This window comes from Trichomycterus rosablanca, chromosome 8, assembly GCF_030014385.1.
Source record: "Trichomycterus rosablanca isolate fTriRos1 chromosome 8, fTriRos1.hap1, whole genome shotgun sequence".
Lineage (NCBI taxonomy): Eukaryota > Metazoa > Chordata > Actinopteri > Siluriformes > Trichomycteridae > Trichomycterus > Trichomycterus rosablanca.
The window spans coordinates 36,743,338-36,769,367 of NC_085995.1; the positions used below are offsets into that span (position 1 = coordinate 36,743,338).

General features: G+C 40.4%; 1 protein-coding gene across 3 annotated transcripts in view; it reads right to left on the reverse strand.

Annotated features, from left to right (window-relative positions):
* Positions 1-2,888: 2,888 nt before the first annotated feature.
* The window catches only part of LOC134319568 (SH3 and multiple ankyrin repeat domains protein 2-like), a 74,689-nt gene continuing 51,547 nt past the window's right edge, over positions 2,889-26,030 (reverse strand). For all 3 annotated transcript variants that reach the window (XM_063000820.1, XM_063000821.1, XM_063000822.1), the window contains 8 exons: positions 25,118-25,253; positions 24,247-24,327; positions 20,236-20,256; positions 18,448-18,572; positions 13,663-13,774; positions 11,091-13,461; positions 7,665-8,857; positions 2,889-3,010 (listed from right to left, as the gene is read on the reverse strand). In XM_063000820.1, the coding sequence (XP_062856890.1) occupies positions 8,353-8,857; positions 11,091-13,461; positions 13,663-13,774; positions 18,448-18,572; positions 20,236-20,256; positions 24,247-24,327; positions 25,118-25,253 (3,351 nt within the window). In that variant the 3' untranslated portion in view covers positions 2,889-3,010; positions 7,665-8,352. The remainder of the gene's footprint in view (positions 3,011-7,664; positions 8,858-11,090; positions 13,462-13,662; positions 13,775-18,447; positions 18,573-20,235; positions 20,257-24,246; positions 24,328-25,117; positions 25,254-26,030) is intronic.

The window sequence follows — 26,030 nt, forward strand, 5'->3', positions numbered from 1 at the left end:
CTTTTCTATTATTATTGTTGTTATTATTATTATAATTGACATATTAGCAAGGAGTGTGACTAAAACACCTGAACTAATAATTTGGAGGGGTGTCCACATACTTTTAGTCATATACACTATATTGCCAAAAGTATTCGCTCGTCTGCCTTCACACGCATATGAACTTGAGTGACTCCCATTCTTAATCCAGAGGGTTTAATATGATGCCGGCCCACCCTTTGCAGCTATAACTCTTCTGGGAAGGCTTTTCACAAGGTTTAGGAGCCTGACATTCAAAACCCAGATCTGTAATACTTTTGGCCATACAGTGTACCTTTCAGAGCAGTGACAATATGCAGTGTGTATATTGGTTAAAGTTGGTCCTTTAACCTTGATGATCCTTTCCAAACATTTGACTCAAAAACACTTCAATTAAAATAAAAACAAACAAAACTTAAATTGAATTTTGATTAGGTTAAAATCAACATTAGAAGCAGCTCTTTGGCTAAAATCCATCAGCAGAATAAATACATGTTCATATCAAACAGCAGAGGGCAGCAAAGAACACATGAATCCGTTTATTTATCTAACTTGGTACCGCGACCTCCTCCTGACCAGGAGCAAAGAGGACCGGACACCACACACACACACACGCACACTTACCCAGTCTATGTTTTTTTTAAAAATTGGAAGGAAACTGAAGTACCCATGGCAAACCCAGATGGACACTTGGAGACAGTGACTGGGGGAAAAGTTCAAACCCAGGTCACCATGAAGCAACACCCACAGTACAGGTGTGCAGCCCAGATCATGTGTCCATTTATTTATATTTAATAAGATCCTTCTGTTTATTGGGGTGAAGAGGCACCTCTTTTGGGTGTAAGGCAGGAATCCACTGGAAAAGGCATCGATCACACAACACAGGTGATTTACAGCAGCCAGTCCATCTGAGGGTGCGTTCTTGGACATCAAGAGTACCCGGAGGAACCCACACAGACGAGGAGAGAGCGTACCACTTCATCTGCTATACTTGTAAGGAACTATTGTTACATTCTGACAGGGTTCACGTTTGTTATAGTAACATCACTACAAACAGCTGTGCCACGTGTGTGTACCATCACTAATAATAAGTTCATTCAGAAGAAATGTAGTCAGTGCTAGCTCAGCGATTACTACTGACTATTACTGACTATTAATCGGAAGGCTGCTGGCACTAGCTTCACATCTCTAGGTTGCCACTGTTGGGCTCATAACCCTCAACTGCTTGCTTATAATTAAACAGACATAATTGTAAGTTGCTTCAGATAAAAAGCATCTGCTAAATGCTGTAATGTAGTCTGATTACTAAAAAAATACTCACACAGCCAGCGACGGGATTATAATCTCAATCATATTAACCTTACAGACCAAGAGTTCTTACTTCTGAGTTGTTTTCTGCTCAGTATCTGTTTGTTTTCATAATGATGCTTGTGATGTGCAGTGTGTCCTGGTCACTCTCTCACAGGTCTCTATGATTAAAAATAATAATACAAACTAGTTATTAATAAGCTATTTTAACCTCTTTAGTGGTAGTATCATTTTATTGAAGCAGGTTTGATTATGAAGCATCAAATAATAATAATAATAATAACGTTTACCACTTACAAGTGCATTTAATATAATGTAATCTTCTAACATTAATTTTTCTTTAATGATTTTCTTTTATATTTATTTTTACACACATTCCAGGGGTCGCCACAGTGGGTCATTTATTTTTTTTTACATTGGATGGCCTTCATGACACAAACCTCTTTATTTTACCTGGGTTTGAGATCAGCACTGACAAGAGCATCTCCAACTGGCTAGGCTGTTCAGCCTTAGACACAGCCAATCATGTTTGTGTAAACGCAGACCAGCCAATAGCACCACTGAGATTCAACCCCGGATCTCAGCACTTGTGGGCTGGTGTGAATTACCAACGAGTCAAAAGAGTGCAATCATTTAGCAGCTCCTGTATATATTAGGGGTCACCACAACAGATTAGGTCTGCATACTAGACTAGCCACATACTGATAGCCATGCTGAGATTCAAACCCTAAATCCTCAGATCACCAGATTTCTGCCCTTCTTTAACCAAACCCATGAAAAATAAGCTGGGATTACCTTACAGGCATTTCCTTGCGCTTGCTGTGGTCGCACTAGTCCTAACAGCTCCAGGGTCTGTTTATTGTAAAACAAACTCAGCTCACTTTATTTATAAAGGTCATTTTTAAACAAGTAATAATAGACACAGTTTTCTTGTTATCATCAGTTTTTCCAGATGTCTGTGCTTTTCATAAATACAGTAATGATGTGTAGGTACAGTCACAGTTTCCTTTGTCCTGTTCATAAGAGCTGCACCATTTAGGGTGCAGAAGCTCCCTAAATCAGCTGCAGTTTCCTCACATTGCATTAAATTTCTTCTTCAGTCCAGGACATCAATGACTGACTGTAATCACATTTTTTTTCTGTTGTATATATGCATTTTCTACCATTTGTTCTCAATTTAGTGTAGTCAGTTTGTTTCCGCTGCTGGGGGATCCCTGATTGCAGTCGAGGAGGGTATATTGCTGCTCAAGCCTCCTCCAACCTGCGCACAGTCCTTAGCAGAACCCTCTTTCACCCATTCATTCTGCACAGGCGCCTCTCTATCTGCCAATCAGGGTCCTTACACAGCATTAAAAGAACCCACCCACATAGTCCGGTCATCCCGCCCCCACTGCCAATTACGCCCGCTAGATGGCGCTCAAACGACCGGTGGCAATGCCGAGTTTCAAACCGAGGAGTTCAGAATCCCGGTGCTGGTGTGCTAGCGGAATATCCCGCTGCGCCACCTGGGCGCCGTAATCAGGTGATTATATACATGAAAGACACATTCACATCTGTTACACTCTGGTTTGTATGATGTATTTATTTCACCCAGTGCATTTGGTTTTGCTGTACACAAGTTTGGTGATTTTTGAAGGAACGCGTACTCACACCAACGTCTCTCTTCTCATCTTCATAATTTACCCTAAAATAGAAAGATATTCAGCAGAAAATACCAGTAAAACTGTACCCTCACACAAAGTGAGCCACTGCTTTGTAAAGTACAATAAGCTTTGATGTCCTAATATTACTAAGACCTTTAGAATTCTCATACACGATTATACTATTATTACATTTGTTCAAAAATAAGATTTACATTAATATCAGAGGATTTGTTTTAACAATGTTAAATAATAATGTGTGTGATCATGTGTGAAATTATACACACCACACAGATCTATATTGTAACGTCATTTTTAATTACAGGATCTAAAAGAAGCAGGTGACAGCCATTAGCTCATATTTAAATATTCTCTAGTTCACTGAGACCTATATATAAATTGTTGATCGATTCAAAGAGCATTAATATACTGTACGTGGAATACTGGTTAAAAAAGAACAAATAAAGAAAAAAATAACCCAAACAGTTTCCCTTAGGATTGTGTATTGCTTCTTAACCGATACCACATCATTTTTGGCACACAACAAGTCAGATAAATGTCATAAAAATCTGAAATATTTCTATAAATCTTTAAAATACTGTGCAGTTTTTCCTAAAATAAGCTATATAGAGATGATATATAACTAATCCTCTAAGATAAGAGATAAGCAAACACGTTGCCGAGCTTTTTCACTGCATAATTACACCAGTGTGCTTATCCATCCATTCACCTTTAGATCTGCTTCACCTTTCAGATTTATTTCATTTTTATCCTCTTTCAGTTCAGACACAAGCAGAGAACGTACAAATGAAAACGACAGTTCTGATCAAAATCAAGTTTACACGATGTTCTCTGTACATCACGTGTAGTCGATCAGTCATGGTGTATTTGGTGCGTTTTGTACTAGACCTGAAAGGTAGAGCTACCAAATAATAGAAGTCTTATCTAAAAAGGCCCAAACTCTTAGCTTAATCACACTTAATTTTCATCAACCACTTTATCCTGGTCAAGGCTGAAGCGGGTCCGTTTTCTGGGAAAACACTAAACACAGAGGGCGCCAATCCATCACAGGGCTTCACCATCCTCTCCTCAGACATGGCTAATCTTGTCTGTGTGGACGCCCGGCCAACCAACAGCACTGCTGAGATTTGAATCAAGTTCTCAAAAGTGCTGGGCTACTGTGACCCGGTCGTAGCAGGTCTGTTTCCACAGGGAAACACTGGGTGCAGGGCAGAAATACCTCAAACAGGGTGTCAATCCGTTACAGGGTTTAGCCATCCACTTAGCCAATCATGTACATGTAGATGACCGGTTGGCTGGTAGAGATTCCAGGATCTCAGTGCTGGTGGGCTAGTGTAACAGACCGCTGCCCCACCAGAGACTTGATGTCATCATTATTATTTTTTATTGTTATTACTATTAGTATTATGATTAAAGCTGCAACGGACAAGGTTTATGATAAGATCAAAGTCAAGATCCTTAAGTCTGTTCAATCTAAAGCCACATTTAACATCATGATCATCACAGTTATATTCTGACTTTCTTTTATTAACAATGACTTTATATGCTCTTTCTTTTAATATTTACATTGTAAAGTGTCCTTGGTTTGTGGTATGTGAAAATTGAAAAATTGAAATTGGCGCTATATAAATTGAACTTATTATTATTACAAGCTTATATTGGGTTGAATGGAGATTTAGAACACTTATAACCAAACAGACTTCACCATAACAAGTTTACATTTCTGTTAAAATTGACTCTTCACTATCTCCTCTCTATTTCCTCGGCTGCTCCCGTTAGGGGTCGCCAGTGGATCGTGATCCGCATTATTGACTTGGCACAGTTTTTATGCCGGATGTCCTTCCTGACACGACCCTCCCTATTTATCCGGGCTTGAGAACGGCACTATATTGCACTGTTTTATGCATCCTAGCGGCTCGGTACCTATAGGACAATTCAGTGTCTCCAATTAGCCTGGCTGCATGTTTTTGGACTGTGGGAGGAAACCGGAGCACCCGGAGGAAACCCATGCAGGCACAGGGAGAACATGCAAACTCTGACAGAAAGGACCCGGACCGCCCCACCTGGGAATCCAGGACATTCTTGCTGTGAGGCGACAGTGCTACCCGCTTAGCCACCGTGCACTTTTTACTATTTCCTAAAAAAGCTAAAATCCCAAATACATTTCTGCTCTCTACATTTGAGAACTAAGCAGTTTAACTTTTTCTTGGGCCAAGTGTTTCCTGGTGAAACTGGACCTGCGGCATCGCTGACTAGGATAAACTGGTTGTTTGGCTTTACACCGATGTCCATTCCAAATGCCAACCCCCAGTTAGAATGTCTCTAGTATCATTTAGCGCAATGTTACATTTAGAACATTTTATAAGCTAGCTTTATGAGCTTGTTTGGTTTTGTAGGTCCAGTGCTAAACCTCAGACACCATCCTCTGATCTGACTACACGTGAGGTAGTGATGAGCTGTGTAAACATCACACTTTTGCTTTATTATCCCAGTAGTGAAACACAAAATGATTCTGCTAATGCATTTGCAGTCATGATGAAAAAGAAAATCTTACTGAAGCCACTGGGAGTCATTCTGAATGCTGAAATGAAAATGAACCACATGCATAGTGTTTGGATGGGACTGATACACTGAATAATAAAAACCAAAAACATTTCTGTAATAAATAATTAACTGTGCTATAAAATTAAGAGCTGAATAAACAGGGATGTAATTTTTGCCAAATTCTATTAACTTAATAACCAGTAACCAACAAGTCTAGAGTGACCCATCTCAGTAATATCTCAGGGCTCAGTAATACAATGTTAAGAAATACCAACATACACATACGACCAAACTTATATAGACACCTGACCATGTGCTAACTGAACATCTCATTTCAAAATCATGGCCACTGGCTCACAAATGACATTCCAATTCACTCCCAAGGTGTTCAGTGAGGTTAAGGTCAGGGCTCGGTGCACAGAAGGAAAGTCATACACCTGCTATTAGCACATCTGATCATAACAGGCTGTGTAACTTAAGTGCTGTGCTGAACATGTGCATACAGGTAAAAGAGTGTCAGATTCTGTGATTCTGTTTAGGAATTCTGAAGGTAGCACAACACCACCTTTGTCTTCCTGATGCTGATGTGCAATATCCAAACCAGCAATCTTAGCACCACTGGGAAATGTCATTCTAAATTGTCCTTTGGACTGGCAGTTAAATTCCAATTTTTTAGAACCGAAATTATAAACAGATTAAACTTTTTTGTTGGTTATTGGTTAAGCAGATAATCATTACCATCTCTAATTGCAATTTAAAGCAGTGATAGTTCAGCTGTTAAAGTTCTGTTTTACTAACAAGTAGGATGTGAGTTTAAATCCGGAACCACCTCAGAGCCAGTGTTGGGCTCTTAACATTTCCGTTTGAGACATTTAGCAGACGCTTTTATTCAAAGCGACTTACAATTATGACAGGACACAGTGCAAGCAATAAGGGGTTAAGGGCCTTGCCCTTAAAAATCTCAACAGACTGGAAACAGCAATTTTCTGATCACTGTTCCAGTGTCCACTGAGCTACCACTGCTCTAACACATTTACATCACATTTTCAACATTCAGCAGACACTTTTCTCCAAAGCAACCTAAATTGTGACTGAATACAATGGAAGCAATTGAGGGTTAAGGGTCTTGCTCAGGGGCCCAACAAGCTTTGGGCTTTAAGTGGATGCTACCTTCCTTTGGATAAACACGTCAGCCAAACCAATAAATGTAAACAAGATTAAGTTCATTTTCTCCAGTGAGTTCTAAGATCAGAATTATTTGCAAAATGCACTGGGGGGGGTGGGGGGGTTGGGGTGACAAAGGATCCATACACTGTTAGCACTAAAAAAACTATTCATTGTGGACATAGTTTCTATGATTATAAGATTAAAATAGGATTTCTTTACACTGTAACAGCAGCTTTCTAAATGTTAAGTAAACAATTGACTGTATGCTCTGTATTTTGGACACTCCAGTTAAATCCCATGCTTTGTTGATTTTAAAGTAAAACGAGAGGAAACATCCTCTAGAGGAAAGAAATTTAAACATAGCCTTTTATTTTTTTTGAATACAGTATAAAAGCTATAAATGAAACGTATGTGTTGGTTTATTTGGGCTACTTCCAATCGGGGTCACCACAGTGGATCATTTGTCTCTGTTCCTGGAGCATCCCTCCTATTCATCTGGGCTTGGGAGTGGCACTAAGGGTGCACTGATATGTGCCCCCAGAATGGCTAGGTTCATGTAACACCATGCGCCCTTTGTATTTGAGCCCAGCCTGGGATTGGAACCCCTGGAACTCAGGCGCTGTGGCTCTTACCATTACAACACTCCAGCCTACCAATTTAAATGAAATGTATGAATGGTTGAATTTACCATAAAATCTCAAATGAAATGTACAGAATTTGCTTCCTGTTGAGGATGTAACTTTTTACCAAAAATTAACAAAACATTGAATATGGTCAGGAGTGTAAAACCTTTTTATAAGACCTTGACATAAAAAATAAAATAAATAGATGCCTACAACAGACAGACGTGGTCTGCTCATCCGCTCGAGTGTAGACTCATACCTCACATGATACTGAAATAGGAAACATGAAACATCCTACACTTCTCAAGCATAATACTGAAAATAAGTAAACATCTCTGCTCACCTAATCTGCTTTAATGAAGCACTCGTGAAGCGTGATAGTGAAAACACTAAGAAAACGAGGAAAAGCCGTCAAGTCTAGTAGGAGTCCGAAACTCAACTGAATTGCATTGCTGCTCACAATGTGGAAGACACGCATTATCAGTAGATATGAAACTCCAGAAAGACTTGAGTGATTTAAACCTTGTGTTTTACTGCAATCAGACAAAGAGATGAAAAATTTGATCCCAATGTGTTTAGGCTGAAGATGCCAGCATTGTGAGCATGTGAACTGAGAAACATCATGGCATCAACTGCACTCATCTGAGCCCATTAAATCCTCAGAGGAAAAAGAAGAAAAAATAGCATGATTTTAAAAATGCACTCGCTCCACAGATGATCCTTCCTTGTTTTCTGAAGAAGTATTCTCTGGATAATTCATCTTAGCAAAGATACAAAATAGAAGGCCAGCTCTGCTGGTTTTCAAGTTTTTCCACGCAAGGCCTGAGTCTGTAAAACCTGACCACTGAGTGAGCTCTGGTGTGTAGACAGCATTTTGACTTTCGTGACCAAACAGCTTTGTGCACGTCTTCAAATCTTTCTCCATAACGGCTTCTTTTAAATTCCAAACCAGAAAAGGAAACAAGAATGAAGCCAAAAAGCAAAGAACAAATAAAGCTCGCAAACAAAAGAATGTACATGGCGTCCCAGTCTCATCTGTCGAGCAGCATCTTGAGAGCACGCTCGATATTCATGCGATGACCGACGCGCGTCACTCCCAGGTCGATCAAGTCCTGTTTCTGCAGGCTGGGCAGATGCGTGCCCTCGATGTCGTTCTCCAGAAAGGCGCCTCTGTGCTCGGCCAGGTTTAGGCTCTCTAGCCAATCGGCCACGTCCTCTTTGGTCCATGAATTCACCGCTTTAGAAGCGAAGGGCTTGTTGGAGGAGGCCTGTAGAAACGAGAGCGGTGAAGGCGAACGGCTTCGACCCTGCACGGAGGACCCCGAGCCTACAGCGGGCAAAGAGGAGGACGAGGAGGAGCAGCTTAAAATCGGAGGAGGAGATGTGATGCTGGAACTGGAGGGATGCCGATGGTGATGCAGGCTTTCCGTCTGTCGGCATGGCAATGGAGCGGGGACATTTGGGCCGGGCTGATTGGTGAAGGACATACCGGAGTTCGGCTGGGTTCCTGAGATGAGGGACACACCATCTGAAGTTCTAAAAAAAAAAAGAAGAAAAGGAAAATATGTGGACAGGGTCTTTTAGTCATTACATATCCTCATTACATATTTACAAAGGATCTTCAAAAAGTTTCCACACTTTTATATTTTGGTTGGAAGCGGTGAGGGTGGGAGGAAGAGTAATTGTAGTAATCAGTCGTGTCTGAAAGACTGAGAGAGCTTATGGTCCGGATTTAGCTCCATTTGATTTCCACTGTTTTGGACGCTCAAAGAAGCTTTAAGAGGAAGAAGATTTTCATGTGATGATGATGTGAAAGCAGCGCTGCATCAGTGGCTACGCCCTAAACCAAAATGCTGACGGCATTAAAAAGTTGGTACAACGCTGTGAAAAATACATCAGAAGGTGACTGTGTAGAAAAGTGATGGAATTTGTTTTTGAAATTCTTAATAAATAGAGTTAAAAAAAAGTGCTGAAACCTTTTGAAGAACCCTCGTATAAAATAGTTATACGTGTACGTGCCGATGAGGCATAATATTATGACCACCTCCTTGTTTCTACACTCACTGTCCATTTTATCAGCCCCACTTACCATATAGAAGCACTTTGTAGTTCTACAATTACTGACTGTAGTCCACCTGTTTCTCTGCATGCTTTGTTACCCTCCTTTCATCCTGTTCTTCAATGGTCAGGACCCCCACAGGACCACCACAGAGCAGGTATTATTTAGGTGGTGGATCATTCTCAGCACTGCAGTGACACTGACATGGTGGTGGTGTGTTAGTGTGTGTTGTGCTGGTATGAGTGGATCAGACACAGCAGCGCTGATGGAGTTTGTAAACACCTCACTGTCACTGCTGGACTAAGAATAGTCCACCAACCAAAAATATCCAGCCAACAGCGCCCCGTGGGCAGCGTCCTGTGACCACTGATGAAGGTCTAGAAGATGACCGACTCAAACAGCAGCAATAGATGAGCGATCGTCTCTGACTTTACATCTACAAGGTGGACCAACTAGGTAGGAGTGTCTAATAGAGTGGACAGTGAGTGGACACGGTATTTAAAAACTCCAGCAGCGCTGCTGTGTCTGATCCACTCATACCAGCACAACACACACTAACACACCACCACCATGTCAGTGTCACTGCAGTGCTCTGTGGTGGTTCTGACCATTGAAGAACAGAGTGAAAGCAGGCTAAAAAGGCATGTAGAGAAACAGATGGACTACAGTCAGTAATTGTAGAACTACAAAGTGCTTCTATAGGGTAAGTGGAGCTGATAAAATGGACAGTGAGTGTAGAAACAAGGAGGTGGTTTTAATGTTATGGCTGATCGGTGTATATAGTATCAGTTTGAGAAAGGCAGGAAAATGCTGAGCAGTCACTGAGCAGCGATTCTAAGATTCCGTTTTTCTCAGGCGTGTTCGCTTGCTTTAATCAGACTGCTTTACCAAATGTGTTTCATTGTGTTCTCCACAAATTAGCATTTCATTCAGAATACTAGGGATGAAAAAATAGAGCAGAATTCTTCACAAAGCTACAAAAACAACAGTGACTATTCAAACTGCGCTGTGCATTGCTGATGGTCTCAGTGTAAACCGTTATCGAAATGTCAAAGCTTTATTTAGCTTCTGTCTTTCAAATTACTTCTCAGTGCAGTGAAAAAATGGCTTTGGGCCCTAACGTGCTCTGGTCTGCAAATAACCGCACATTTTCATAATAAATAAGCCACTGGTTTTAGAAAGGTCTGCAGTGGGAGGATGCAGCAGTGTGTCTGTTTTAAGGAGATATGCCCAATATAGACACACAGCCCAAAATACTAATGTCATCAAACCAAGCTGTGCTGCGTCTAAACCTGAGAAAACACATTCGCATGCGACTGGAAATATTTTTGCTTCTGCCATCGCAGCTACTTTTTTGCACTTGGGTAAGGGGGGCTCCTCAAAAACACATGGAGTCGGTTATGATATAACGACAGTGATAAATGGGTCATGTCTTAATTCAATCTACCACACACACACACACACACACACACACACAGACCCTACAGCACACCTATCCCTCTGCTATGGTTTGTTCTGTGTTCATCACACCGACGTTGCTCATCTCGTTCTCAAGGCTGTTCTCCATATTACGTTGCTAAGCAACTTGTTTTTTCATGAGCACAGCACACACACACTCACACACACACACACACACACACAAATCTGGGTGGCTAAATGAATGTCTGAGTTACAGAGGTGGGTGTTGCTAGAAGTGCTGGTGTGACATACCTTGTTCCGAAGTGGGTTCTACATCCTGTGGGCGACTCTATTGCTTCCCCTGGCTTTGGTGCTTTGTCTTTGTTGACATGTTGCAGGACAGAGTTGATTTCAGTCAACGCTTGGGACTTGGACTCTGGAACATGAGGGCTTTTCAGATCCAGAGGTTCGCCCCAAAGCTTTGAGGTTCTTTGCGTTGGTGTTTTTTGAGGGTCTGGTGGGACGCTTCCTGGAGGTGGTAGAGAGATTGAAGATGGCACCCTAAACGAGCCCATGGTCTCCTCGTTTAAGGCATCCTTGTAAAGTGCATTGCTCTTGTTGATGGCATATTTGGCCTTGGGCTTCTGCAGAACCTGTGTCCTGTCCACCAGAAAGGCCTGTCCATCTGCATAGACCATACATGTGTCCAGGGTTTCTCCTCCTTCAGATGATAAAGTAGAGATGCTGGACACAGTGGAGACTGTGCTAGTGGTCTCCAGTTGGGGGTCACCACTGCTCCGGCCGTCCACTTCAATGCCTGAGTCAATAATGGGCTCATAGGGTTCGAGAGGCCCAGTGGGGAAGCTAGGAGGCGTGCAGTTGGTAAGGACTGTTGGTCTCTTAATCTCAGAGTGGCTTGTGGTTAAATGGGGGTAGTAGGGAGCAAGTGATGGAACACTTATGCCATTCGCTTTTTGTTTCAGCAGCTCACTGAGCGCCGCTGATTGGTCTTCAGGAATATCAAAACTGTTAGCAAACTCTAATGGAGGAGGCAAGGGTTCGGCAAACACAAACTCCTCATCAATGTCGACAGAGGCCAGGGGTGGTGGAGGAATGCCAAAAGGAAGTTTGACAGGCTCGTCTACAGAACTGACAGAGATCATGGCCTTTGGTGGAGCAGTGGACAAAGTCCTAGTGGGTATAGGGTTAGCGGGACCTGGCTGATTGGGATCACGGAGTTCCCCGGGTGTACTGTCAGGGCAGATCTCTTCATCCCGATCTCCTTCTGAGTGGCTGTTCTCTTCTGCTTTTGTCCCATCTGTGGTATGAACCATTAGCAGCCCTGCCGATTTTTGCTGCGAGGTGTCCACAATGTCGATGAGCATGTTCTTCTTTTCCTCTGGTCTTTTCTCAGGCTTACCCAAGTCAAGCTGAAACTTAGATTCAGTCTCATACTTGGACTCGGTCATCTGTCTTCGCAGGGCTCCCCGCGGCCGACCCATGGTGGCTGTGCTGGAGAAACTCACATCTACATTAGATCGAAGCTTTGTATCGATGAAGAGCGGCTTGTTGAGGTCCAGCTTGGATAGCTCACTTTTGAGAGGCAGAGGCTGCGACTGCTCTCTCATTGCCCTGTCTCTGGCAGCTAAGGCTAAGGCTAATGGGGAATTTGGATCCAATGGCTTCCCAGTGACAGGATGAACATAGTTCCCACTCCCTGAGCTGTAAGTCTTATGAGCAGGAAGGCTGACAGGACTGTGTCCAGTTCGAGTATTCAGCAATTCCCGTACCATGGTGGGTTCTGGGCTGTTGAAGTCTGTGATGTTGCCCCCTCCTCGTGGAATGCTCAGCAAGGAAGAAGGGGGAGCCATGAGCCTGCGCAGACGCTCATCACTGCTAAACATGCCCTCATCAATAGACTTTGAGTGTCGCAGACGAGGGGTAGGAGTTGGAGCCACATCCACGTCACCAGCATCTGTGGATCTAAAAGATGGGGAGTTCCTGTGCAGCTCCAGCCTCTTCTCCCTGTCCCGGACAGTATTACTTGCCAAAGCCGCAACAAAAGGGCTGCCTGTGCTAAGGGTGTCCTCTGGCCGAAGTTGACCTGGGTGTTCTGATGATGATGTCTCAATCTCCATACTGCTACCCTGACTGCTCTTGCCACTGCTGCTGGTAGAGGGCTCTTTAATGATGATAGTGGGGATAGGGATGGAACAAGTCTTCTCTGGGCTATCCTCAACATTGGACTGCTTTACCAGCATGCCTTTCCTCCTTGAAGGCTTGTTTGGAACAAAAAGGGCAGAGTTACCCATCTTGCCAATGTCTGAGTAGGGGTTTTCTGGGATCTGGGCTCGGCGCTTATGAAGGCTCTGTTGGGCGGTTGGGTTGTTGTTGTGTTCCGTATTTTCTCTGTAGTACACGCCCTGGTCTCGCCAACCAGGACCGTGGTTTGACTCCCCTCTGTCTGAAGGTGTGCTGTTTGTGGCAGGACTTTGAGAGGTGAAGCCTTGTTTGATTGTGCCATAACCATGTCTAGCAGGTGTGGAGGCGTTGTTGTGGGGAGGTGATGGAGGGGAAATGGCGGGTGGTGGAGGTATATCCTCTGATGTATCAGGCATTGAAAGGCTTCTTGTAAATTTTAACATGGGAGGAGTGAGGAACTGCTTTTCTTCTTCTGTTACACCTGCGTTTGGATATCAAGATTTCAGTTTTACTCCACATGACAGAAAGCAAATAAGCCACTACTTGGGAATTATGGGCCCCCAAAATTTCATGAAACATAAAGTGGATTAACCACTGACCAGAGACATTAGGTGTTAAAGGTTTGAGGTGCAACCTATTACAATAATGAAACCCTCACTAGCATCAGAAAATAAATACTTGCCTATAGATGTCTGTCGCCGTATGCTTCCTTTTGGAACACCCAAGTAAGGGGCTTTAGGACCTGCACTCACTGCTGGGGTGTCCACTGATGCATCCTGGCTATTGCACAAAGACTGCCCAACACACAAATCAGAGTTTCATAAAAGTTAAATAGGCTTTGCAATCTAAAAACAAACAATTTACACAAAGTAAAAGCTAATTAATAAAACAAATTTATTTCTTTATTGCTTTTTACAATATACATTGTTTCAAAGCAGATTTACAGATTCCAGGATAAAAAAAAACCCCAGATGAGCAAGTCGAAGGCAACAAGGAAAAACTCCCTTAAAATTACAAGGAAGAAACTTTGAGAGAAACCAGACTCAACAGGACTCAACCTCTTTGGGTGGCCTAGATATGTCTTCCAAAAGTATGTTTTATTTCTGAGATGTCAGTAGCATAATGCTGCCTTTTCTAAAACCTTTATACACCATTGTTAAACACTCCTATATAACTAGACGTCTTTAAAAAATCTGTGTACAAATGAGTGCTTTTGAATGTCAGAATATATCAAGTTATGTTCTTTAGAGTCAAAAACAGTAAGAAGTACAGTAGACCCTTGACTTATGAATTTAATTGGTTCTGAAGGGCTGTTCTTAAGTCAAAATGTTTGTTAGTTAAACCTATTTTTCCCATAAGAAATAATGTAAATAGAATTAATCTGTGTCAGACCTCCAAAACCCCCCTTACCTAACCTCTCTAATGTCTTAAATGGTATTTTTTGTTATAAATACAAGTATATTTCCCTTAAATTATAGAACAGACATTCCTGTAATAAACAATAATAAACAACGATACGCAGCAGTACTGTACATAAAAACACGCCACATTTCAGTACAGTACGTGTGCTGTACCTTACACCGTAATACATTTCTTTCTTTTATATAAAATGTATCTACCAGAAACAACAATAACTCTCAAATTTCTCTATTATATTAGGAAAACGTTTCCTGACTCACTTCTCCAAAACACCCCAAAGTGGCTCAATAATATTTAGATCTGGTGACTGTGCAGGCCATGGTAGATGTTCAACTTCACTTTCATGTTCATCAAACCAATCTTTCACCAGTCTTGCTGTGTGTATTGGTGCATTGTCATCCTGATACACGGCACCGCCATTGGATGCACATGGTCCTCCAGAATGGTTCGGTAGTCCTTGGCAGTGACGCGCCCATCTAGCACAAGTATTGGGCCAAGGGAATGCCATGATATGGCAGCCCAAACCATCACTGATCCACCCCCATGCTTCACTCTGGGCATGCAACAGTCTGGGTGGTACGCTTCTTTGGGGCTTGTCCACACCGTAACTCTCCCGGATGTGGGGAAAACAGTAAAGGTGGACTCATCAGAGAACAATACATGTTTCACATTGTCCACAGCCCAAGCTTTGCGCTCCTTGCACCATTGAAACCGACGTTTGGCATTGGCACGAGTGACCAAAGGTTTGGCTATAGCAGCCCGGCCGTGTATATTGACCCTGTGGAGCTCCCGACGGACAGTTCTGGTGGAAACAGGAGAGTTGAGGTGCACATTTAATTCTGCCGTGATTTGGGCAGCCGTGGTTTTATGTTTTTTGGATACAATCCGGGTTAGCACCCGAACATCCCTTTCAGACAGCTTCCTCTTGCGTCCACAGTTAATCCTGTTGGATGTGGTTTGTCCTTCTTGGTGGTATGCTGACATTACCCTGGATACCGTGGCTCTTGATACATCACAAAGACTTGCTGTCTTGGTCACAGATGCGCCAGCAAGACGTGCACCAACAATTTGTCCTCTTTTGAACTCTGGTATGTCACCCATAATGTTGTGTGCATTGCAATATTTTGAGCAAAACTGTGCTCTTACCCTGCTAATTGAACCTTCACACTCTGCTCTTACTGGTGCAATGTGCAATTAATGAAGATTGGCCACCAGACTGGTCCAATTTAGCCATGAAACCTCCCACACTAAAATGACAGGTGTTTCAGTTATTTTGTCCAACCCCTGTATATATAGAGAGAGACAGTTGGAGTCAACTTGTTTGTGACGTCACGTGTTTCGCGAGTTTCAGTTCGTAATCTGAAATTTGTTCGTACATTAAGTTGAAAAAGATCGTTCGTAACCCGAAATGTTCGTATGGTAAACCGTTCGTAACTCAAGGGTCTACTGTATTCTACATTTACGACACTTAACAGGCACTTTTCTTTAAAGCAACTTACCAATTAACCAAATACAATGAAAGCAATTAAGAGTAAAACATTTTGTTTAAAAGTCCAACAGTGAACCTAAACTGCTGAGCTTCCACTGCCCTAGTTTATTCTTCCCCTTTAAGATCTGTCTGATACAGAACCAGTAAGTTACATTTTTCATCAAATGTAAGCATTTATATCTAGTTCATGCCATGTATTTTAGGTCAGATTTTTCAGAAATGTTCTCTCTCGAGTGCTGACAAAATTTTCCCAGTTGCTAAAATTTCCAGCATGTTTTAAATTCAATCTGTCACGCACTGTGAAAACCACAATGACTAGCTCAGGCCCAGAGATGAGTAACAAAACCTGGGAATTAACTGATGAGATTAAATAGGTGTGTTGCTCTATCACGCTAGCACAACACTACTGAGATCCAGGGTTTGAATCTTAATGGTGGTATTGGACATAATTGGCTATGTCTGGGAAGGAAGGTAGGGGGTGACTAAAGCCCATCAATGGTTTGGTGCCCTGGGTCTCAGGGCGGACAATACTTTTGCCCCAGCCAGTCCTTCCTCCGATTTTGGCAGTCATGTGTTTAAGTTTAGTTTTTTTTTGGAGTAAACACTACAGTGCTTCTAAGCTAAGAAGTAGAGCATTCTTCACTAGGCTTAAGGGTCAATTACATAAGCTTGGGGCAGTCAGAAAACTCCAACAAAGACAATGGAAGCAGAAATGGAGGAAAAACGAATGCTTGCATAACAGAACCTGACACTTGTGTGCACCCCACAAATGAACTGCCAATTATTTTACAATGTTTATTTTTAAATATATACACGTTTTCTGGCTTCCGATGAGTTTCCTAAATATGAGCTATATAAATCCGCCTACAGTGCAAGAAATGAACATTTTATATGCTGAACAGAACAATAAAACCATTCACATACCACAACGTAACATTATCTTCAGTCATCAAAAATAAAATAAAAAAAGATTGCATTAAGACCTCAATAAATAAGATATTATACTCTAGTGGAATATGGAGATAATAGGTAGGCACATGTTTACAGTCTTATGGTGTTAAATAAATGAACATTAAAATAATCACAAAAAGTAGTAGCACCCCTGGGAAAATAAAACACAGTGAGCCAAATGAAAAACAACAGAAATAAAATCGAAATACACAGCCGGACCAAATAATATGCCATTCGTCCAGGGCAAATTGTTCTGCATATAAACAATAAAAGAAAAAAAACCAATGCAAATGCAAATTTTTACAAATGAAAAGTTAATAGAATAAACAAAACAAACTAACTGAGGCACCCAGGTGCAGCGGGATATTCTGCTTGCACACCAGCACCGAGTTTCTGAACTCCCCGGTTCAAAACTCGGTGTTGCCACCGGTCGGCTGGGTGCCATCTAGCGGGCATAACTGGCAGTGCCTGCAGCAGATAATTAAAATGAAAATGAGGAGAAAATGCATTAAAAAAATTAAATAAATAAAAAAATCAACTAACTGGCAGCTGCTCAGGTCACAGTCTTAACCGTTTTACATGTAAATAATACAATAGTAACACACTGTCAGTGATGTGTCCCCAACACAAAAACTTCTACAGTAGCAGTCATTAGAAACAACAAAACACTGGTAGAGCTGCAGTCTATTACGCTAGCCCACTACTGCTAAGTTCCGGGTTCGATTCTCAGTGGTGCAATCAGCCAGCCAAGTGTCTACACAGACACGATTGGCTTTGTCTAAGGGCGGATGGCAGAGGCCCTGCGATGGATCGGCGTCTGTCTGGGATGTGTTACTGCACTGATTCCGGAAAAACCAAACCCACCATTACCCTTACCAGGATAAAGCGGTGGTAAAACATGAAAACAGAATAAAATGAAATAAATACATTAATTAAGTATATTTAAAAATGAACAAGCTTTCCTAAATATCTTGCTTGATGAAAATTATGATACAAAGTTTATGAAAGCAAAATAGCACTTCTCTAAAAGTCAGGAGGACATAACCACCGGGTACCCTGTGTATGTAAAGTGTCTGACTTAGAGCTCCCCCTAGAGGAGAAACTTCTGCCTGCTGCAATAAAGAGCATGAAGCTGTCACTTCTCCTGCTCCCAGTTCAAAGAGAGAACACTGCAGTTCTAACAGAAAAAAAATATGGATTAAAATTGTTTAAATGCTGAACAACGGGACTATTTCGGATAAAAAGAACAAACAGGGAAGCTTTTTTTGTGTCAGTATGGATTTGGACTGCATGTAAAGCTTTTCACCCATGGATCAGTGTGTAATGTTATTTTTTAAACCACTGAGCAATTATTGGTAATTTGTATCCCATATACTAACAGGACTAATGAGACATGTTTCATTCAGAAAACAGAAACACAAAATGAACTACTTTGCTGAGTTTATTCTAAAACAATTTATTTTTGTCAAAGCCCAATCAAAATTCTTCACTTCTATTTTATATTTTTATGTTAAACATCTCCCACTGCATCATTTAAAAATATTTTTGCAGTTAACATCCTGTTTGAAACAGATAAAACAAGATTATGTGGTCATAGCCCATGCTTACATTCATCTCCGGGGCCACAGCAAAGCACCTGCTGGTGGGGCGTGGTTTCACAGCTGCCACCCTCACATCCACACTCGAACTGTCCCACACAGGCTTCTGAGGAGGGACGACCTCCTCCACTTTATCTGCAAAACAACACCACTCATTTTTTAGGGCTCAGGAAACTCCAGGTCACTGCAACTACTAAAATCAAGCCATTATCTTCTCATAGGATGTACAAAGTAAAAATGAACCCAAAACCAAGCAGGAGAAAAGAAACAGAAATAGGTACATTGACATTGTGCAAGGTCAAAGCCGTGCAAGCTCTTCCTGATTCCGTGGGAATGTGTTTCTCAGCGGCCACTGCACAACATGCTAGCGTTAGGCTTTAGACAGCTCCCATGCATGGGAAATGATTACTTAGTGTGACGTGAAAAACAATCCTCTTCTTCTGAGCCACAATATCTGAAAGCTGATCATCTACACAGGGGTGGAGGAGAGGGAAGTTCAGTGTCTGATTTGCTGCCATCACATTTGCAAAACTGCATCTGGTTAGCTTTCACACAATCACACACACAGACATGTTTTCTTTTTCACATCAACAAAGACTTAAGTACATTTTAATGATTTAAATTCTGTTTTGAAGCAAGAATGGCTGATTTTAGCAGTGAAACGTGTGTCTGTTTAAATGGAATACAAAACAGATAGACCTGTCATAATCATTGCAACATAGCCAATCGTTAACTGCCTTATAAATAATATAATAATACTAATAATATTAATAATAATAAAACACACATGCATCCCTTATGGCAGCATATTAAGCCTTGCTCACACTTCTGAATGCTGTTAGGTCCCTGAAAATAGAATTCTGTGCGTGAAATGACATTTAAAAATGAATGACAGTAAAAATGTGCACTGATGAACAGTTTTGCAACACCAACCTCCCATACAAATAAACAAATTACAGTTTAGACACAGCTGAAAAGCCAAATTTAAAATGTAATTATCACAGGCCTAACAACAGAACTTGCACCCAGGCCTTCATAAACAATCTAAAATGTACCGGTATTGCTTTCAAAACGATCTCTTTTTTTCTTTCCTAATTATGCAGTAAGACTTTCTGCGTTTGTTTAGCTGAACATGAACATCATGTAACGGTTATATGAGCATGAGACAGATGCCTGCTGCTGCTCAGCTGCTAACTATGTCTAAATGTGTCTGTTTCTGCCTATTCAGCTCTAAGGGTCTGATGGGAAAGCTCATTTTTGCTCAGCCTGTCCCAACGTTCATGGACGTCAGAAGGAGTGCCAGCAGCTTTGCAGTGAAAATATGGCGTTACATTTTGCAGGTGGATTGTTGCTATATTAAACATAGGCAGCTTGATTTCCATGACAACACCTCATTGCAGAATGATTCAAAGCTGGAGAGTCTTCTTCAGCAATGATGGTTAGCTAAAAAAAAAATAGTAGAACCTCATCCTTACACATCTGATGACGCACATCTATCACTAATACACAAAAGGGATGAATTCAGACTGGTTGTTTTGCAGAGGCTTAAATAATCAGATAACTTTAACTTGTGGACTCAGATCTGTGAAGAATGTTTATCATTTTTTTATCTGTATACAGTGCAAAGAGTCAGTTATAGTAAAAGAAAGTTCCATAATCATTTCATGGAATTTTAATGAATACATATCATATAACAAAGATGTTTCATCAACCAGTGACACCAACCAATTGTTATTGGCTACATTAAAGTATACATTTGTTTAGACAAATAATTAATAAAAATAGCTATGAAACTCACCTTTCTTTTTCCTCAAAGTAGCTTTAAAATAAAGAACATGGAGCTTAATTCATGATTGCATATTTATACATTATTTACATTATGGAAGAAGGGAGTCAAAGCAGACAGACACTGAACAGTATTAAATAAAAACAGGATCTTGATGTAACAATCTAGTCTACACTGATAAAGCAGAAGGGACAGATTCAACAGTAAGACAGACACCTTATTACAGTTTTCCTGTCAGCCAATACTGAGATCAGTAATGTGGCTCAGGTACAGAACGATAACCTTCAGTCTTGCCATTTATGGCCGGCAGATGGTGCATGGAGGTGCAGATGATTGACGTGCTGGTTCCTCTAAATCATGTCATCATCGGTACCGGTCCGTGGGTCATTTATTATTATAAATAATTAGAGATCGCTACATCAGCAATGAAAACGCTGCTTTTTTACGGGTGTTATTGTTTCTAATCACCCCTAGGTGGGAGCAGCGTCTGTTGCAGCGAAAAAAGCTAATTTGTGAGTAGTAGTTATTCTGTTTTAAATCCTGCCGCCCCCGCCCGTGAAATTATATCTTATATGAAACCGGTCCATGGTGCAAAAAAGGTTGGGGACCACTACTCTAAATCAACAGCCACCTGCACCTTTTGAGCGTTAATTCACTCCAGGTGGAAGTGTTTCTGTTTATCACGGTTTCTTCCTTACAGATTTCCCAGCTCCTCTGTTGGCAACCTGCTTTTTTGAAATTGTAATGTTGGGCTTGATCCGGTTTCATTTTTCAGCTGAGACAGATACAGACACTCTTTATTTTCCTGAGACCTCTGTGTCACAGCAGGTTTCGGAGCGGGTCCCACGTTTGGATCTTGCATTGTCATCCCCGGCTTGTTTTGTGTTTCCTTTCTTTCTTTCTTTCTTTCAACTTATTGTCAAGGCGCTCTGAGTAGCTGCTGTATTGCGACAATCAGTTTTCATTTCTGCTTGATCTCTTTTCTATTTACTTTCTCTGTTGAGGACTGCAAAGTTTTTTGTGTCTTTGCTGCTCTGTTTCCATTATTTTGTTTCCACTTTTAGTTTACCTGTTACCCTGTTTGTTTGTGGCTTTTTAGCCACAGTACTGTTCTAGCTTGATTAATCATCTGGCAGATTGGGTTTATTTTCAATTCTTGCAGGTGCAAAGCTACACCAGGGGGCCCCGGTCTCCTATACACTCATATAACAACTGGACATTTCACAGTTTTATATCAGAAAAAGGTGAGAAATATTTCCCAGCCATTTAAAAATACCAACAAGGGATTTTTAGGGTAGATAGAGAAGGTAGAGACAGGTCACAAATTGTACAAACAGAAGATAAAATAAAATTTGTCTACATGTAACAAATGGCAACATGTCCTCTTCTGCAATTTTCTGTGTATATTTTTATGTATAAGCTAAATTGGACAAATTCAAACAAAAAAGCCAAAGCATGCCACATTTTATGTTTGAATATTTAAACTCAATAGTAATTGTCTAGTGAAATCTGCAAAAGTGTTTTATGTACGGCAGATTTTGAGGTATTGTCATTAAAAAAATCAACAAAACATGGAAATTTCAATAGAATAAATGCATATATGATAATTTAAATATATGATAATAAGTGCATTTTCATCTCCATTTCAAAAACCTGATGGTGAAATCTTATCATGTACCAGCACACTGTAAGAAGCCAAATCTGCAATATGTTTCACACAAGTATTTACAGCAAATTAGCGTCAAGACCCCAGAAATTTAAACAGTCTGTTTCAGAGTTGCTTTTTAACTCAGAAATCTTAGATTAGAGAAATAAGTAATCTGTGCAGGCTGGTTCAGCTCAGTGCAGATGATCAGGCTATAAATACACAGATATAAATATATAAAAGACAGCTCTGTGCTTTTCCGCTCTCGCTCACCGGTAAATTTTGATACCAAAACCCAGCAGTAACATTTTACTGCCTGAAGTATGAAATGTCTTACAATGTATCATGTGACCCAGTAAAATAACAGACTATTTAAATACATTACATATAAAACACAGCTAAAGATTCAAAGACAACAAACGACTAATTCAGTAACTGAAAACCACACACACACACACACACACACACACACACACACACACACACACACACACACACCAGGTACAAGCATGCAAACAATTGAAAAAGGAGAAAGGACTTACCCTTATCCACTGTTTGAGCCAAAACAAAATGTCAAAAACAAACAGTAAAGAGAATCTAAGATTAGTGTAGCAAGTCTTATATCACTTCAGCATTTATATACATTTTGATAATCTATTTTCCATGGCACTTTCTACAATTGAATTTTAGAATGACTACATCCCACAAATAAGTACTATATAGCATATAGCTGTACAGCTGTACTATATAGCAAAAATACTGTAAAGCATAAATCCAATAACCTAACATTTCACTAACCTAAAATAAACATTTAAATAATTAAACTAAATTTAGATGTTTCATTGTTATAAATCAGCAAAAAATCCTAATTCCACAGACTAAAAGATCTGAAACAGTAAGTACAACACTAGGTTCTAATATGTTTCCAATAAAATAAAACTTCTCAAGAATCCCTTACATTATTTATACTATCTACTTGGTCTTTCTGATCTAAGATTATTTTAAGTAAGCTTCAAGTTTAAATGTGATTAACCAAAACATTTATTTTTTATTATATGAAAAAATTGTAAAATAAATAAAAACAAGAATCTGTCAAAACCTTTATTTAACTGTTAAAAGCAAAAATTTTTCTGACCGACTTAATTCTACTTTGTAAATAAAAATAAATTTAGAATTTGATGCCTGCAACACAGTAAAAAAAAAGTTGGGACAAAAGCAAAATAAGAGTAAAAAGTTTATAAAAACTTAGGGAGGACCTACACAGGTCTTGTTGCCTTTAAAGAGCTCACAAAATTGTAATGGACAATTCTCACCCTGGCCACCATCTGTTTGAGATGTTACCATCAGGCAGACGGTATAGAACTATCAAAACAAGAACAAACCGGCTCAAAAATAGATTTTACCCCACCGCAGTACGAACCCTAAATACTTCTATATAAGGTGAGTCCACTAAACACATGGGACTGTGCAGTTTCACTAAACACATGGGACTGTGCAATTTCACTAAACACGTGGGACTGTGCAATTTCAGGCAATGTTTACAAATGTTTACAAAGGGTAATGTGCAATTTCCACCAGCTTGTTACTGACAGAAGGTCTATTTGTGTGTTATTGTTATTGTACATTCTTTAAATTTTGTGAATGCAAATTTTTGGTATTTTGTAAATTCTAGTTTTTTTTTTTATTTATTGTTTGTAACACTGTAGAGTATTGCACCTTAATTTCATTATATCTGGTATAATGACAATAAAGATATTCTGATTCTGATTCTGATTCTAAGTTAGGAGTTTTAAAACATTTCACAATTTGCAAATGGACTGGTAACAGGTAAGGGAATCATGATTGGGTATAAAAGGAGGATCCAATAAAGCCTTTGAGTCTTTGCAGGAAAAAAAAAGTCTTAGCACATCACTATATAGCAAACCTTATGAGAAAATTCTTTTAAAAATTCTCAATTTACGTTTGAAAAAAACAGGAGATCAGTGAAAACATTAGAAATTTCTTTGTACTTTTATCAGTTAAAAGGTTTAAGAGAATGGAAATCACTGAATGTTCTTGCTATAGCATCTAACAAAATGTTTAAAAAATTGTTGTAATTGTATTTAGTTTGTTCTGATTGTCTATGAATGTCAACATGCCGAAGCTCAGAACACATGGCTCAGCTACATTTACATTTACGGCACTGAGCAGACAATTTTGATCAAATGCAACTTACGATTGTCACTACATACATTGCAAGCAAATGAAGGGTAGGGGACTTGTTCAAGGGCCCGGCGGTGGCAGGGCTTGAACCAGCAGCATTTTAATCACTTGTTCTGATGTGAGTTTGACCGTTATTTACTGTTTGTTTACACACCATGTCGATGTATTGCACATACCCAAGTCCTCCAGTTCTGATGTCATAGATTTGGAGCGTGTGGAAAGTGCAGTGGACGGAGCTCTCCGAGGAGGCAGCGGAGCTGCAACAGAAAAACCAAAAATGTGCCAAAAATGTTTCATTCTCCATTTCACTCGCACAAAAATACTACATCACTGACCAAAAACCAAAAGAACTTTCAGGTCGGCCCATCAGCTTTTTTTTATTGTGTAACATCGTTAAGGGCTAATGCTGCAGAAAAGGGCAGCTTTGAATTTAGAAATCTATACACCAAAATCATCACACTCATTTCCCTAAGAACCATAACCTGTAAACACTGAGCTACTTTAACAGCAGAAAAAAAATTAAATACAATTTTCCTCTTCAGCTGTTGCTTCTTCGGCTTCGCCATAGTGGATCATTCGGTCATCTTATGCCAGACGCCCTTCCTCACACAACCCTCCTTAGTTTATCTGGGCTTGGGACAGGCAGTGAGAGCGCACTGACAAGTGCACCTTCCAGTGGCTCACCCTCCAGTCCCCAGGACGCCGGACTGGCTAAAAGCACCACTGAGATTCAAAACCTGGATCTCAATGGCAGTGGGCTACCCAAGTGCCCAAAGAGAATGGCCAAGTGATAAACTAAAATGCACTTATGTCCATACTTATAGGAAGTAGTGTATGGTTTGATTTGTTTCTTAGTGATCTGGGAAAATAAATTCCACCCACTAACACACCCAAAACTCACATCAGTGTGAGAGTGTCAAGAATGTCTGTGTAAGTGCAGCCTCAGCCTTTATTACGAGAAAAGGTTCAAGATTTGTTCATTACACCAGCGATGGTTTCGAGATCTATGAGGCGACCTGAGTAAAGCAACCCACATAATGAAGGTACCTTTTTTTCGAGCTGTATCATCAGGGTCGAGATTCCTGCTGACTGTCACGACTTTGATAATGAGACGATTTCCCCCGTGACGGATCATATTAACCACCTGTTTGTGTCCCACCTTTACTACGTTGTCCTGGTTAACCTGAAAAAGAGCAGGAGGTGAAAATCAAAGATCAGAAGCTGCACGACATTCACATAATAATGGAGCATTTTCGGGATGTTTCACTGGATTCAGATTCAACACGGTATTCTCCGACATCAAATTATTTAGTCGATTACAAAGTTCCAAGTAACCAGAAACAGATCCTGTTTGTGGCGTCTCTATGTTTTAGGATTCAGTAAGTGCATTTCTGATTATACCTTTTCTCATCGTTCTTTTGTGTCACTATTTCACAGCATGCTGTTCCGTGTAAGAAAAGAGAGCAGGGTCACGCAGAAAATAAGATAATGGTCTCAGCTGGATTGCCTTGCTAAAATACTAATAATGTCTAATAATGGTAACATGAAAATGACAGCCTACCAGCAAGCTGAAATAAGCCTACGTTCACAAGCCATAGTGCTCAATTTTACTCACATCTCATCTTTCATATTTTAGGTGTTTATCTGGCATTACCCATTACCTGAGATTGGTTAGAATAGCACAAATATCAAGCGGTAAGCACTACACAAGGACGCTCAGGTGGTGAAGTGGTACATTATGCTAGCCCACTAATGCTGGGATCCCATGTTCAAATGACCAGCAGTGCTATCGGTTGCTTGGGTGTCGATATACAGACACGATTGGCTATGTAAGAGGGGGTAAAAGAACCTTAAAAAGTATTCTACAAATACTAAAATCAGTGCATTTTAAATATTACCTTTCAATTTTGTATTCTAAATATACATTCATAACAACTGTATTTTGGTCCTGCTCAACCCT